The sequence below is a fragment of the Onychomys torridus genome, chromosome 4, assembly GCF_903995425.1.
Source record: "Onychomys torridus chromosome 4, mOncTor1.1, whole genome shotgun sequence".
Lineage (NCBI taxonomy): Eukaryota > Metazoa > Chordata > Mammalia > Rodentia > Cricetidae > Onychomys > Onychomys torridus.
The window spans coordinates 37,217,283-37,233,283 of NC_050446.1; the positions used below are offsets into that span (position 1 = coordinate 37,217,283).

General features: G+C 40.6%; 1 protein-coding gene across 2 annotated transcripts in view; it reads right to left on the minus strand.

Annotated features, from left to right (window-relative positions):
- The window catches only part of LOC118582574 (lymphocyte antigen 75), a 133,667-nt gene that overhangs the window by 5,441 nt on the left and 112,225 nt on the right, over positions 1-16,001 (minus strand). For both annotated transcript variants that reach the window (XM_036185549.1, XM_036185548.1), the window contains 3 exons: positions 15,460-15,570; positions 3,021-3,137; positions 1,613-1,783 (listed from right to left, as the gene is read on the minus strand). In XM_036185549.1, coding sequence (XP_036041442.1) covers positions 1,613-1,783; positions 3,021-3,137; positions 15,460-15,570 — 399 coding nt within the window. The remainder of the gene's footprint in view (positions 1-1,612; positions 1,784-3,020; positions 3,138-15,459; positions 15,571-16,001) is intronic.

Sequence of the window (16,001 nt, forward strand, 5' to 3'; positions counted from 1 at the left end):
TTTAGAGTCTAGAAAACATGTAAAATTAAACAGCTGTGGATTTGCTTAGTGTTCAGTGTTGTTTGGTTAGTAGTTTTAGAGTTCATGTATTTTTGAGTGTTTTGCAAGTGTGCATGTGCGATACATCCCATGCCTAGTGTCCATGGAGGTCAGAAGAGGTATCAGAACCACTGCAACTGGCAGTGTGTATGCTGGTAACCAAACCCAGGTCCTCTGCAAGAGCAACAAGGACTCTTAATCTCTGAGCCATCTCTTCAGCTCATTTCTGGTATTTTTTATTTAGTATTTGTTTTCTGTAATGGAGCCCTCAGACACAGTAGATGAGAGGAGCCAGTGTGCGTGTGTGTATGGGGTTGGCTAAGGGGTGGGTGTTTGCATAACACCATCTGGAGGCCAGAAGACATAGTTTAAGTTTTTATTTTTATGTAAATGAGTGTTTTGCCTGTGTATCATGTCTCTGCACCATGTGTGTGCCTGGTGCCCCTGGAGACCAGAAGAGAGCATTGGATCTCCTAAAATTGAAAAAATTGAAGTTCCAGACAGTTGTGAGCTGCTATGTGGGTGCTGGGAATTAAACCAGGATTCTCTGGAAGGGCAGCCAGTGATCTTTAACCACTGAGCCATCTCTCCAGATTTGGCTCACAACACCTATACACACAAATAGAGTAAAACAAAACAAAAATGTTTGAAGTTGGGGGGCTACTCCTCTAAAAATACAACAAATAATAGTATCCCCATAACACTATTAGAGCCAAGGACTGTGCTGTCACAAGTGAAAGTAAGTGTAGTTTTAAGAAATGGGAAATACTCAGAGCCAAATGTACAGATGCACAGTCTGCTTTATAGTTAAGGAGAGACTATTAAGGATCAGAGTTGGGCCAGGCAGTGGTGGCACATGCATATGCCTTTAATCTTAGAGGCAGGCAGATCTCTGAGCTAGAGGACAGCCAGGGCTACAAAGAAAATCTCAAAAAACAAGACAAAAACCAAAAGAATGGTTCTGAGTTAGAAAACGGTTGAGTCGTGTCTTAACCATAGAGTTTGTAGTTTGTAGTTTTCACTTGTTGACTGTGAAAATAGTTACTCAGTATTTTAGAACTAATTCTATTCAGTGTTTAACAAATAACATGAAAGTATTGCAGAACATGCTAATTTTGTTAAACTTTGATCAGAAAAATATTTTAATATAGAATAAATCATGAATTATGATGAAATTTTAATATGTCATTTTGTTTGCCTAAACAAAAGGTATTAGTTTTGTAGGGAATCTAATTCCTTAAAGTAATGATAGCATGTTAAGATTATTCAATATCATTCTTTACCACTTCTCAGTCAAATCACAGGCAAAAAGTATATGGAAATTTGTTTGAAAAACAAGAAATTTATGGGCTCTTAGGAACTTCTAAGAATAGGCACACAGAATTAAATTATGTCTGGTTCACATGATCTGGCTCCACTTCTGAGATGTAAGAGCGTTACTTGACTTCCATCATGCTACATTCTGAAGTCTTAATCCCTCTATCGGTAAGGCACAGTGTGTCTAAGAAAAGCATTCCCCAACCGAGCCTGTGTTCTGTGCCCTCCTAGAGTGGAAAAAGACAGTCTGACTTACTTGCAGCTTTGCAGAGTGCTCCCTCCACAGAAGAAATCTCACAGTTTCCTTTTTTCCATTCACCTGTCTTGGTGTACAGAAAACCACAGGTGTCGACTAGGTCCTCGACATCTTGATCTGCCCACTTGTCAAATGTCATATTTGAATTATCAAACCACTTAAAACTTGCATCTGTCAATTAAGGAATATTTTCAACATGGCAGTTTTCAAAGGTGTGAAAACACAAAGGGAAAGATTTTGATTAAAGGTAGAAATGTACATATTTGTGATCTAAGTTTTGGTTGTAGGAGTAAAAGTTGTAGAAGGAACACTATAGCCTATCAAAAGATACTGATTTTAGGAGGATTCTGGAAAAGGGGCTGTTTTTGTGAAGGAAAACATTTTGTGAAATAACTTAGATAGTTAAACATTAATAACCTTAGTCTTTCATGACATTTAAAAATGTGACTAATATCTCTGTATACATACATATACATACACACTTCATATATCTGTAAATATATAAAATCATAGAGACACTAAAATACATATGCTTTATAGTTTTGTTTATTAATAAAATTTACATTCCTAATCTATAACCTGGGAAAGATAATTTATCTTTACCTTATTAACAGCAAACACTAATACTTCTTGTAATCCATGGCATCTTCAGAAAATACCCTATATCCATACTTTAATTCAAGTAAGAGGGTCAAGTGTGTTTCCCATTTGTGAAGCACTTGGAGTGACTTGGGAAACACTGGATACTAGTTATTAGTGCACACTGAAAAACATAATACCCAGAGACATGCCTTGCATTTTGAGCAGTGGTTTTCAATATATGGGGCGCGACCCCTTTGATGGCTGAACAGCCCTTTCATAGCAGTTGCCTAAGACCATAGGAAAACATAGATATTTATTTACATTTCAATTCATACCAGCAGCAAAATTGCAGCTATGAAGTAGCCACGAAAATAATTGTGTGGTTGGGGATCACCACACCATAAGGAACTATATTAAAAGGTCACAGCATTAGAAAGGTTGAGAAGCACTGATTTAGAGAATTAGACAGCTAAGTATCTTGTTTTTTGTTTTATTTTTTTGTTTTTTGTTTTTTCCAGAGCTGAGGACCGAACCCAGCACTCTACCACTGAGTTAAATCCCCCACCCCAGAGCTAAGTATCTTAAGTCTTACTAACATTAAAAAAAATCATGTCTCTTGGGCTGGAGAGATGGCTCATCATTTAAGACCATTGTTTTTCCAAGGGTCCTGGGTTCAGTTCCCAGTACTCACATGGCAGCTGATAACTGTCTGTAACTCCAGGATCTGACACCCTCACATAGACATACATGTAGACAAAATACCAATGCAAATAAAATAAAGATAAATAATTAGAAAAATCATGTCTCACAGGCAAATGCCACTTACCGTCCGTGTCATAAAACATGCCTAGCAGGAGGTCATCTGGGCCTTTCCACTGCTTTTGCAAAGTGTCCAGTATAAAAGCATTTTCTTCTTCATTGTGTATACTTATCATGTCTGCTCCTGAAATAATTTTAAAAGAAAAGCAATTTCAAGAATCAGTTGAAGGGCTAGAGAGATGGCTCAGTGGTTAAGAGCACTGGCAGTCTTGAGTTGATTCCCAGCAACCATATGGTGGCTCACAACCATCTGTGGCTCACAACCATCTGTAATGAGATCTAGTACCCTCTTCTTGTATGCAGACACATGCAGGCAGAACACTGTATACATAATAAGGAAAAAAAAATTGAAATCATGGAGTATATAAGATTGTGCTTTACCTATACATATTTTAAAATAGGATTTGTAGTGGTTAACTACAGAAGGAAAATGTCTGTGGTCCAAAAGTCAAAGCATACCATGTCCTGCTTAGATGGTTCTGCAGGTTGAAGGCACCTGCTGCCAAGCCTGGCTGAGTCCAGTCCCCAGGAACCACACGATGGAAGGAGAGAACCAACTTCTACATTGTCCTTTGACCTGTGTACATGTCTGTGACGTGTACACCTGCACTCATACATACCATACATATACAAAAATAATAAATTTCTTAAAACATTTTGTTGTGGCATGAATAAGAATGGTCCCATAGGCTCATATATTTGAATGCTTAGTCACCAATGGGTAACACTACTTGAGAAGAATTAGGAGGTATGGCCTTTTTGGAGGAAGTCTTTCACTGGGGGTAGGCTTTGAGGTTTCAAAAGCCCCAAGTGTCTTACAGATTTTATCGCTGTGAAGAGACACCATGACCACAGCAACTCTTACAAAGAAAATAGTTGGAGCTGGCTTACAGTTTCAGAGGTGTAGTCCATTATCATCATGGTGGGAACATGGCAGCATGCAGGCAGATGTGGAGCTGATAGCGCTACATCTTTCAGGCAACAGGAAGTCGGCTGACTGTCACACTGAGGGAAGCTTGAGCAAGAGACCTCAAAGCCATCCCCTACAGTGACACACTTCCTCCAACAAGGCCACACCTAATAGTGCCACTCCCTTTGGGGGCCATTTTCTTTCAAACCATCATACCAAGCTAGGCCCAGTGACTTCTCTTCCTACTGCCTACAGATCTGCTTAAGACTCTAAACTACCTCCAGCACCATGTCTGCCTGAGTGCCACTACGTTCATCATCATGATGACAGTAGACTAAACCTGAAACTGTACGCCAGCCCTAATTACATGCTTTCCTTTATGAGACTTACCATGGTCATGATGTCTCTTCACAGCAGAAAACCACCAACTAAAACAATTGTCAAAGAGAAAAACCAGAAACTAAGCAGACCATTATAAGATAGAAGCAAACACTTCAATACAAATAGAGCTAAGCCAGGAGGTGGTGGCGCATGCCTTTAATCCCAGCACTTGGGAGGCAGAGCCAGGCAGATCTCTGTGAGTTTGAGGCCAGCCTGGTCTACAGACTGAGATCCAGGACAGGCACCAAAAACTACATAGAGAAACCCTGTACACAGAGAAACCCTGTCTCAAAAAAGTAAATAAATAAGAATAAAAAATAAAAAAAGAAAAGAAAAGAAAAGAAATAGAGCTAAGCCAGACAGTGCTGATACATACTTTTAATTCTAGCACTTGGGAGGCAGAGGCATATGGATCTCTGAGTTCAAGGTGACAATTTTGTAAAAGATGAAAATTAAACTTCTAGATTTTCAGACTAACAATTTGGTGAGGCATATCAGAAGACCTAAAGCACATGCTCCTTGGCCAATCTTTACTAGCATATTCTATGTTAATCACTGGCTGTCCATTCCAAATGGAAACAATGATTAATCACACACTCAACTGTACACACAGGCTTTTCCCAGGCATAATCACTACAGCCTATTCATGACATTGAAAGATGGAGACCACAGTTACCAAAATGTTAACAATGACTGTCTCAGGATGGTCCAATTTAGTCTTTGTTTTTTAAGCTGTTTACATAGGTTTTTCTAAATAGTATTTGATGACAATTGTGTGATTATGAAAGGACTTTTAAACAAAAAATGAAGTCTGACCTTTCATATACTAACACTTTAAAGTCAGAATGCAGCAAGCAAGGCTTTCTAAACCCACCATTTTTATTCTCTTAGGTATTTCATGCCATGTATGTGCCATAACTGATGGTTAGACTGAGAACCCCCCCCACACACCCACAGGCTCATATATTTCAATTCTTGGGTCCCAGTCGGTGGAACTGTTTGAAGGTGTGGCTTTGTTGGAGGAGGTGTCTCACTGGGGCTGGGCTCTGAAGTTTCAAAACCCCAAGGCATTTCCTGTTAGCACTCTGCCTCTTGCTTGTGGTTTAAGATGTAAGCTTTCAGCTACTGCTCTAGTGCTGTGCCTGCTTGCCTGCTGCCATGCTCCCCCATAATGATCTTATGCCTGCTGCCGTGCTCCCCCCATAATGGTCTTATGCCTGCTGTGCTCCCCCATAATGATCTTATGCCTACTGTGCTTCCCCCATAATGATCTTATGCCTGCTGCCGTGCTCCCCCCATAATGGTCTTATGCCTGCTGTGCTCCCCCATAATGATCTTATGCCTACTGTGCTTCCCCCATAATGGTCTTATGCCTGCTGCTGTGCTCCACCCACTCCTACCCCCAATGATTGTCATAGACTCTAACCCTCTGGGACCATGAGCACAAAATTAAATACTTTCTTTTAGAAGTTTCCTTGGTCATGGTATTTTGTCACAGCAATTGAAAAGTAACTAAGTATGTACCAGCTATCATTGTGACAGGCCTGACCATGTGGAGGGTTTTTGGAAGAATGTGGAAGGCTTTGGAACTTTGGACTTAGAAAGCAATTGAATGCAATAAGAGGGGCTTAAGGAGCCATCCTTCAGGACCTTGGAAGACAGTAGCATTAAGAGCAATTTGGACTATGGAGGTCTAGCCCAAGAGATTTTAGAGGTGAAGAATGTTAGCAACTGGGCTAGAAACCATTCTTGTGGTGTTTTGGCAAAGAATGTGACTTCTTTTTGTCCTTGTCCTAAGAATATGCCAGAGGTTAAATTGAAACATTTTGGACCAATTTCATTAGTAGGGAAGATTTCAAGGCAGTCTCCCACTGACTTCTGTTATGCTGTTATTTGTAATCATTCTTATGCAGGTTTACAACGAAAGGCAGCAAGCAGGTCATAAAGAAATAAAAGAATGTACAGTTTGAGGAGAAAAACAACACTAGGAAATTTAAAGTTGGAGGCAAGGATTGTGCTGAAAGAGATAAGGAGAGGCCTGATGTAAAATAAAGAGGCCGGGTGGTGGTGGCGCAGGCCTTTAATCCCAGCACACGGAGGCAGAGGCAGGAGGATCTCTGTGAGTTCGAGGCCAGCCTGGGCTACCAAGTGAGTTCCAGGAAAGGCACAAAGCTACACAGAGAAACCCTGTCTCGAAAAAAACCAAAACCAAAACTAACCAAACAACCAACCAACCAACCAAACAAACAAACAAAAAAAACCCTACCACCACCACCACCACCACCAAAAACCAAACCAAAAAAAAAAAAAAAAAAGCAAAAACAAAAAAAATAGAGTCAAGAGAGTGGTTCCCTCAGGGTGAGACACTACCCAGCTAAACCTCAACTTGGAAAGCAAAGGCCTGGGGGATTTTCTTATCCTAAAGAGCAACAACAAATCAAAGCTTACGCAAATATAACCAGGCATCATCCCAAGTAGGCAACCAACTTGGCAGCATCTGCTGTGTGGCTCTGTCTTGAGTTATGAACGATACACAAGAAAAAGGGATTATTGTACTTCCTCCATGGCTAAGGAGAGCTGCTGAGGTCAAGTGTGTGGCAGGGGAGCCCCTATATGGAGGCCCTGAGAGGTCATTGCTTTAAGCTGTGAAAATGAAGCCTGGATTGCATTGGAGACCCCAGGATGTTGGAGGTGCTAGAGCTGTGGGAAGTCTGCTGAGGAGGGCTACATACTGGGAGTAGAGCCGGCCCAAGGCAGAGAAGTGTGTTGTAATCACCAAGAGCTGCAAGGGCAGAGCCTCTGAGCCCTTTGAAATCAGACAGGGAACTACAGGGTTTGGAGTCTGCCCTGCTTGCTTTTGGTCCTACTTTGGTCCACTATTGCCTCAGTGTGCTCCATTCCTCCTTTTTGGAATGATAATACATATCTATGCCATTGTATGTTGGAAGTATGTAGTTTGCTTTTTGATTTTACAGGGGCTTACAATTAAGAGATTTTCCTGAGCTTCAGAATAGACTTTGGACTTTGAAAGCATGTTGAGACTGGAAAAAACTTCAGGGGCTTTGGCAGCTGGACTAAGTGTATTTTGCGTGACGATATGACCTCAAGAAGTGGAAACTTCTTAGTTACTTTTCAGTCTCTGTCACAAAACACCATGGACAAGGCAACTTAAGAAAGAAAGCATTCAATTTGGGGCTCATGGTTCTGAAGGTTAGAGTCTATGACAATCATGGCGGTGGGGACAGGGGGCAGGCATGGCAGGCATGGTGCTGGAGGAGTAGTTGAGAGCTTATGTCTTGATCCACAAGCAAGAGGCAGAGAAAGCTGACTGGGAATGGAATGGGCTTTTGAAACCTCAAAGCCCAGCCCCCTAGTGGCACATCCTTCCTACAAAGCCCCATCTCCTAATATTTCTAGCTGGGAACCACATAGTGAAATATATGAGCCTATGGGGACCATTCTCATTCCAACCCACACTATCCCACCTATCGCCTATGAGAATCAGGTATTATATTTTCAGCTATTGTTACAAGTTTGTAATGTATTTTTATATCTTGTTTTATTATATATACATTGATGTTTATATATTTATGTTTTATATGTACATAACATTCAAAAGGCTTTTTTGATTGATAAAGGGATACAAAATATGAAATCAACAGTTTTCATAAAATTGCCAACTGTTTTTGCAGTACTTTATTATGTTGAGTAATGGTTCTTTCTTTGGTTTTTAGTTAAGCCAGTGAATGAATGCATTAGACACTTCTGGATTTTAGTTGGGATTTTATATAACTTGCACTTTAATTCTTTGGTTCTTTGCTATTTCTATTAACCCATAGCAATATTTTAATAAATGTTACAAAATCAACCTGCAAAAAATTGGTTTTTCATCAGTGCCAGATGATGATACTACCTCCTGCCTATTAAATGCCGTATGTACTTTGAATAATCTACTCTAGTACGTAATGGTGGAGTGCAACCAAAGTGCTGTTCTAGGAAAATCCTCAGGAGAAATATTTAACATATAGAATTGTTTTAGGTAGGGTTTCCATTACTACAATGAACTAAAAAGCAAGTTGGGGAGGAGAGCATTTATTTGGCTTACACTTCCATATCACTGTCCATCATCAAGGGAAGTCAGGACAGGAACTCAAGCAGGGCAGGAACCTGGAGGCAGGAGCTGATCCTGAGGTCATGGAGAGATGCTGCTTACTGGCTTGCTCCTCATGGCTTGTTCAGCCTGCTTTTTTTTTTTTTTTTTTTTTTTTTTTTAAATAGAACCCAGGCAGGACCACTAGCCCAGGGATGGCACTGCCCATAATCAGTGGGCCCCTCCCCATTAGATTGCTAATTAAGAAAATGCCTTATAGTCAGATCTTATGGAGGCATTTTCTCAGTTGAGGCTCCCTCCTCTCTGATGACTCTAGCTTGTGTCAAGTTGACATAAAGCTAGGTAGTACAAGAGGTATTGTTAATCCCAAAGGTGGGAAAGAAAAAGACCAAATTAATTCAAACAAGTAATTAATTAAGGAAAGCTTTTTAATTTATGTACATGGGCTGCCTTCCCCTAAGGTAGGGTTTGAGGGGTCAGAATTGGATATGAGCTTTTATAGCTCAGGGATAGGGGGTTTGCAAATGGGGGGTAGGGTAGGAAAAACAGATGGGGTTACATGAGCAGACCATAAGCATAACAATTTTTTATTTAATTAACTGTGTGTGTGTGTGTGTCTACATGTGTAAGAGGGACAGACAGACAGAGACAAACAGAGAGAGAGAAAGATATCATTGTGCAAATAGGAGAGAGAGAGAGATCTTTCTGAGCATATGTGCACACATGTGGGGGTAGGGGGCAACTCTGGAACTGTCTCCTTTCACTGTGAGACCCATGAGTTTTGGGGATTGAGTTCAGGTTGCCAGGCCTACGTGGTAAGTAAGTGTTTCTTCCTATTGACCTATCTCACCAGCTTTATTATTCACTCATTTCTCTATATGAATAATTCTAGCAAAAATAAAATTAGTGCAAAGCTCTGGGAATACTGTAAAAATAGCTCTCTAGGTTCCCCTAAATAAATGTTGCCTACTTTCTATAAACCCAATAACAGGTTTAAGAAATGACTTTTATGTTACAGTATTTTTTTTCCAAATTAGCATAGTGACCAATGATCCTAAACAAAACACCACCATGGCCCAAAGTAAGAATACTAATATTGTTAGCTTTCTAATTCATCTGTTAAATGGGAATTTGTAGAGGGAAGTAAATGAGATTATTAGAAAAAAATACATAGGATTACTAGATACGTACAAGAGCTTTAAGAAATCAAATCAGCCAGGCAGTGGTGGTGCACACCTTTAATCCCAGCACTTGGGAGGCAGAGGCAGGTGGATCTTTGTGAATTCGAGTCCAGCCTGGTCTACAGAGTGAGACCCAGGAAAGGCGCAAAGCAAAGCTACACAGAGAAACCCTGTCTCAACAACAACAACAACAACAACAACAACAACAACAAAGTCAAATCAATAAGACTTTATGTTTTAAGGGTGGGTTGGAGGCTGGAGATTAAACTTAAAACCTTGCACTATATCCATAGCCCTGAAATGAATACACTTTTAATTCAGAAAAAGACATCATTTATACACAAGACTGTAGCACAAATCTTAAAAGGTCTCATTAATAAAAACAAACCCAGAGCCAAGTATTAGGGTGAATGCTGAAAGATCAGAGAGACAGAACAGGCCACAGCTAACCTCACCTCGCCAACTTCTCAGCCTATCCTGTTTCCTCAAACTGGAATCCTCTGAGTCCTCATCTGGAATGAATCTCAGCTAAACTGCTGCTAAAAGCCTAAAAGCTTAACCAGGTTCTAGTTCCTGGTTCTCATGCCTTATATACCTTTCTGCTTCCTGCCATCACTTCCTGGAGGCAGGTATCACCATTCCTGGCTATTTCCAGTGTGGCTCTGAACTCACTGAGATCCAGACGGATCTTTGCCTTTGGAATGCTAGGATTAAAGTTATGTGTGCCACCATTTTCTGGCCTCTATGTCTAATCCAGTGGCTGTTCTGTTCTCTGACCCTAGGTAAGTTTATTAGGGTGCACAATATATTGGGGAACACAATATCACCACATTTCCCCCTTTTTTGTCTAAAATTTTAAAAAAGCTTATACAAGAAAAACTATATCCATTATATACAATATATATACAGTCAGGAATTACATTAACAATGTCTAGTCCATTAACATTTGACAGATTCAGACAAAAATCTCCATTAATATATAACAATGTCCAGTACATTAACATTTGACAAATTCAGATAAAAAAAATTTTTCAGTATTTATCCTATTTGAAACAAGTAGTTCCTTTTTAAAAGTAGATTCAATAATCTCCCTTTTTATCTTATCATCTTAAAATCTAAAATTTTTCAATTTAAAAAGTCCAAAATCGTTTCTTTGCGTCAACAAGAAACCCAACAAGAGTTCTAAACAAGTAACAGGAGTCAGGCCACAAAATTGTTCTGTGTTTTCAATTTAATTTTACCGAATTTGCTCAAGAAAATACATCGTAGAGGAAGCCAGTCAGGGTCCAATTTAGCTTGTGTACAACAAACAATTGCTTATCTGATAACTATAAAGGCTGTATTTTCAATAAAAGGGGGAAAAAGGCTTGGCAAGGAGCTAATTAACACAGCTCATGTCTTTTCATGGCTTGCAGCCTCCCCTAAGTTTACTCTAGAAATCTATGTTTATCTATAAACATAACTGCAATAAATCGTTGAGAAAGAGGAAGCCACCAGGCATGGTTGTGCACACCTGTAACCCCCAAAATTGGGAGGCACGGGCAGGAGAGCCGTGAGTCGGAGGGGAGCAGGAGGCCAACCTGGGCTTTCCAGATAGACTATGTTTTAAAAACAGATGTAGAGACTGAAGATGGTTTTCAAGGAAACCTCATTTTAAAATTCTCTTAAGACTTGAAAAATTACTATTCTACTGAGTTGCCTTGAAATAAACCCATACAGGCATCCTAGAAATTGTATGTGTGTGTGTGTGTGTCGCCAAAAGCCAACAAGTCAACACCATTTAACACCTACGGACTATTTAAGGGGAAATAAATATGTTTATGTGCAATGTGGGCAGGCAGTCTCAGCATGCACTTGTAATCCCAGGTCTCAAGAGGCAGAGACAGAAGGACCAAACACTCCAGGCCAACCTAATGTACATGATGACAGCCTGTCAAAAACACACAGAACTCTGTGGTGCTTCAACAAAATCAATAAAAGTATATTTCCATTTATTCCTTCTGCAACAAATATGATTTTAATTAAATATACTTAGTATAATTTTATGGTCTTCCAACATGTTGTACTACTAGGTTTTCAGAAATTGCAGTTTTTATTTTATTTATTTCTATGAGAGGATTTATTACATAGGCTTACAGGATCAAAGAGCTTGAAATTCCATCATGGCCATTAGCACACTACAGAGTCAAGGGAAAGCTAATGGTAGCTAAATCCAAGATCCCTTAGAACAGGGAAAGACGTGTTAGCTAGCGTGGGTCCTACATCTGGGTCTAAAGGCCCAATATACGCCCAAGAACAGTGTAAGCTCAGGTGAATTCAAGCGAATCTCTAAGCATCCCTCAATCCAGTCAAGTTGATGGCCCCAATTAGCCCCCACAGTGCGCTTCTGTTTCTATGTTTTCACCACCTGCCCCCAGTGGCCCTGTGGATTGAACTCAAGGGTCTTGTCCATGCTAGGCAAGGGCTTCAGCCACTGAAGTATGCCCCCAGCCCTTATTTTTTGAAACAGTGTTTCACTATGTAGGCCAATCTGGTTTGAACCCCTGATCATCCTGCCTCTTCCTCCTGAGTGCTGGTATTATAGGCGAGCATCACCACACCCAGGTACTTCCTTGCCTCTCCCCATGCCGCCACCCCCCTTCACTATGTACCCTGGCTAGCCTGGAACTCACAGAGATCTGCCTGCCTCTGCCTCCCACGTGGGATTAAAGGTAGGCAGGGCATTTCTGAGGAATGGAGTTGGGAGTTTGACCAAGAAGAGAGTGGGATGAGATGATCCAGTGGATTTTCAGTTCTACCACGGAAGTAAGGGCACCTTTAAATAACTAACAACTGATGCCACAAACTCTTATTTCACCCTAAGATTGTATGGTTCTAGATCTCACTAAAGAATGTCAAAACTACAAGGAGCTTAACAGAAGCACGTCTTTGGGGACAAAGAGCCCAGTTTATCAGCTGTCACACCAAGCACACCTTTAACCAAAGAAGACCAGTGGGACAGCTGGGACACATGTACTCCGCATGCCTGAGGACCTGGGCTCAATATTCACAGCCAGGGTGTGAGGGGGGGCCCTCGAAACAACAGAAATGTTGCTGGGGTCCTATGGCAAATACCTGGAGTCTTATCTACTCAGGAGACTGAGGCAGGAGTTTAAGGTCAGCCTGGACAACGTGCACAATGAAAATAGTCTTTTTTTTTTTTTTTTTTTTTTTTTTAAGGCATTTTGCTGAAAGTGTGGCGCATGCCTGGAGTCCCTGCTACAGGGAAGGGTGACACCTGGCTGTGTAAATAGTAAGTTGTTACATTTGAACCACAGAGCTGAGAAGATGGTTCGGTGAGTGAACTGCTTGTCCCACAAGCATCAGGACCTAAGTCCAGATCCCCAGGACTCACTAACACCGAGCATCATAACACAAGTACAGAACCACAGCATGCCTAGGGTCAGGCAGCAGCTCGAGACAGAATCCTCCAGAAGCTCACAGGCTAGCCAGCCTGGCATATGAAGCAGTGACAAATAAGAGACCCTGTCAAACAAGATGGAAGGTGAGGACCACACCGGAGGGGAGACTGTCTTCTGTATTTGCCCACACTCTCACACGAACAACTTGGCTGCCTGCAGGTTTTATGGGTTTTTTGATTGTTGTTATTCTATAAAAGAATTCTAGCTTGTTACACATTATGAAATTGGAATACAAAGAAGGTAATTTGTATTAACTCGGCTTTTAGGAATTCCATATTTTTTGTTACAGTGAGTTGATACTGTCAGTAAATTGTAGGTGAACATTAAGAACTGTATTACAGGATTAAGACAAGCTGATGGAATCCTGCCACCTTAAAACTCATGCTTACCGTGTACCACTGTTTGTCTGCAGCTGCTGGCCTTAGATTTTCTCCCAAGAGACGCACTACCTACGCTCATTCTCCCAGCCTTTCTTCCTGCTTTTTTTTTACCTTGAATCTATTCCAGTTCGGAATTTGTTCTGAGGTGCATAGAGATTTCTGTGTAAATTCTAAAACACACCTACATTCATGCATCCAAAGATGAGTTCTCGATTCTCACCCTGCTGAGCTGCTAGCAGCATCAACACAGCTAATTACTCCCTCTTTCTTGAATCAGTTTCTTCTCTTGGCTTCCAGAAAATTTGCTAGTCTTCTTAAAGGTCTAGACCACAGGTGTCCCAGAAGGTCACATGAGTTGCTTTTAATTTAGCAAGCAAGTCATAAAGACCAGCCTAGAATCACGGGGAGGGCAAAGAGATTGTAAGATTGCAAGTGACCAGAAAGGATCATACTGTTGGCAGGCATCTTTGAAGACTGTCACATTATCAGATACTGGGTAAGGGAGGACAGTCCTGAGAGAGAGAGAGAGAGATGGGGACAGAGACAGACAGATAGGACAGACGGGCACTTGTGGGCACACACAAGCAGCAGGCCTAGGTCTGAATCTCGGCTTCTGTTATCATCAATCTGTGTGATTTTGAACAAACAACTGAATTGAGTTTTGATAAAGGAGAATTAAATATACAGTTCGATAGGCTTGTTCTGATAGGTAAAGCCATGGAAACATGAAGTGCTTAAGCACAATGCCAGGCATGGTTCAGTGTGGGAATGAGTTTTCCGGAAAATACATTTTAAAGTAGTCTGCTTTCACTAACTGAATTTTTACCCAGCTTTGTAACCAAGTTCATCATATGCTTTGAGGTCATTTAAGACCATGCACTCAGTCTGTCTACACACAGAGTACTCAGCCTCTTTAAATTTAACTTTCATTTAATAAAACAATGTAGGGGCTAGAGAGGAGACTCAAGGGTTAGAGCACTTGTTGCTCTTACAGAGGACTGGGGTTCAATTGCGAGCACCCAGATGGTAGCTCATAAACCATATGTAACTCCAATTCCTGGGTATCTGACACCTGCTTCTGACCTCCTCAGGCACCGGGCACACATGTGGTGCACGTGTATACAGACAGACAAAATATTAATACACAGAAAGTAAATAAATATTTTAAAAAGTATAATCAATCTTATTATGCCTTGGATTCTCCATGGCAGCAATTTTACAAGCTAAGTTAAATGGATAGCTCTGATTTTAACCATTTCTTCTCTCCATTCCATGTCCCTGACCAAAAAGTGTGTGTGTGTGTGTGTGTGTGTGTGTTGAAAAAAAATGTGGAAAGCAATGCATCCTCCACAGTAAATGTTCCAAATGACACATGGGTGTAGGTTGATAACATCTGTTTAAGGTTGTCATGCTGTTCTGGGTCAGTAGAATTTAAAAAGTAACTTGTAAAACTCAGGTAAAAGATTCTTTAAGAAAAAGTTCCTCATTTCTTCCCATACCATACTTGACATGCTGTGCAATAAGTACTAGAGACTGTATTCTGTTGGAGAGAAGTGAACAGGCCGGTGGTTCTCTGCCTGTGGATAGCACCCCCTTTGGGGGTTGAGGGACCCTTTCACAGGGGTCACCTAAGACCATCAGAAAATGCAGATATTTACATTATTATTCATAATAGTAGCAAAATTACAGTTATGAAGTAGCAATGAAACTAATTTTATGGTTGGGGGTCACCACAACATGAAGAATGGGATTGAAGGGTCGCAGTGTCAGGAAGGTTGAGAACCACTGCTCTAGGTTATCTGAGTCTAAGAGTCAGTGTCTTCCACGTGGCACTCTCACAGAGCACACACTGAATAGCTACTGGTACAGTTACGGTTCTGTCACTCAGTGTGAGCAGTGTTGTCCAACAACACTGTCTTCCAACCAGGGAGACAGTGTATGGCCAATGCCACTGTCTGCACATCAATTCTAGGAACACAGTAAAAAGATATTAAGATCACTACTATTTTTAAAGCTCCTTACCATGGTCAGTACACTGGTTTCTGACATCCTCTATGCTTTCCACGTTGGTGGTTACTTGAAGAAAAATGTAACAGCTGCCTTGGAACTGAACCCAGGTAGATGAAGGACAATCTGTGTGGAAAAAAAAAAGAATATTAATATGAGTTCCTGATGCTAAGGATATTGAATATTAAAAGTCCGTATGTACACACAAGTCATATCCCTTGTTAAAACAAGAAATCAACCAGTGTAAAAGGAATTCATTTTTTTTCCATTTTACATGTAGAAAAAAAAATGTGCCAATGATTCACTTCTGTCTTCACAGTTACAAGCATGTTGATTCTTTAGCAATTCAGACATGCAAATTAAGTGTCATCGCCAAGTCAACTGACTACCAAGGAAATCAACTAGTCAGAATTTAAAGCTTCTCTCTGAGGGCTATCTTTGTCATATATATATATATATTGGCCATATATATATGTGTGTGTGTCAACATATATAATATAAATTTAAAAGTCTTAAGAGTTCTGCAAAATCCCTTTGTTCAAATTCTACTTGCAAGA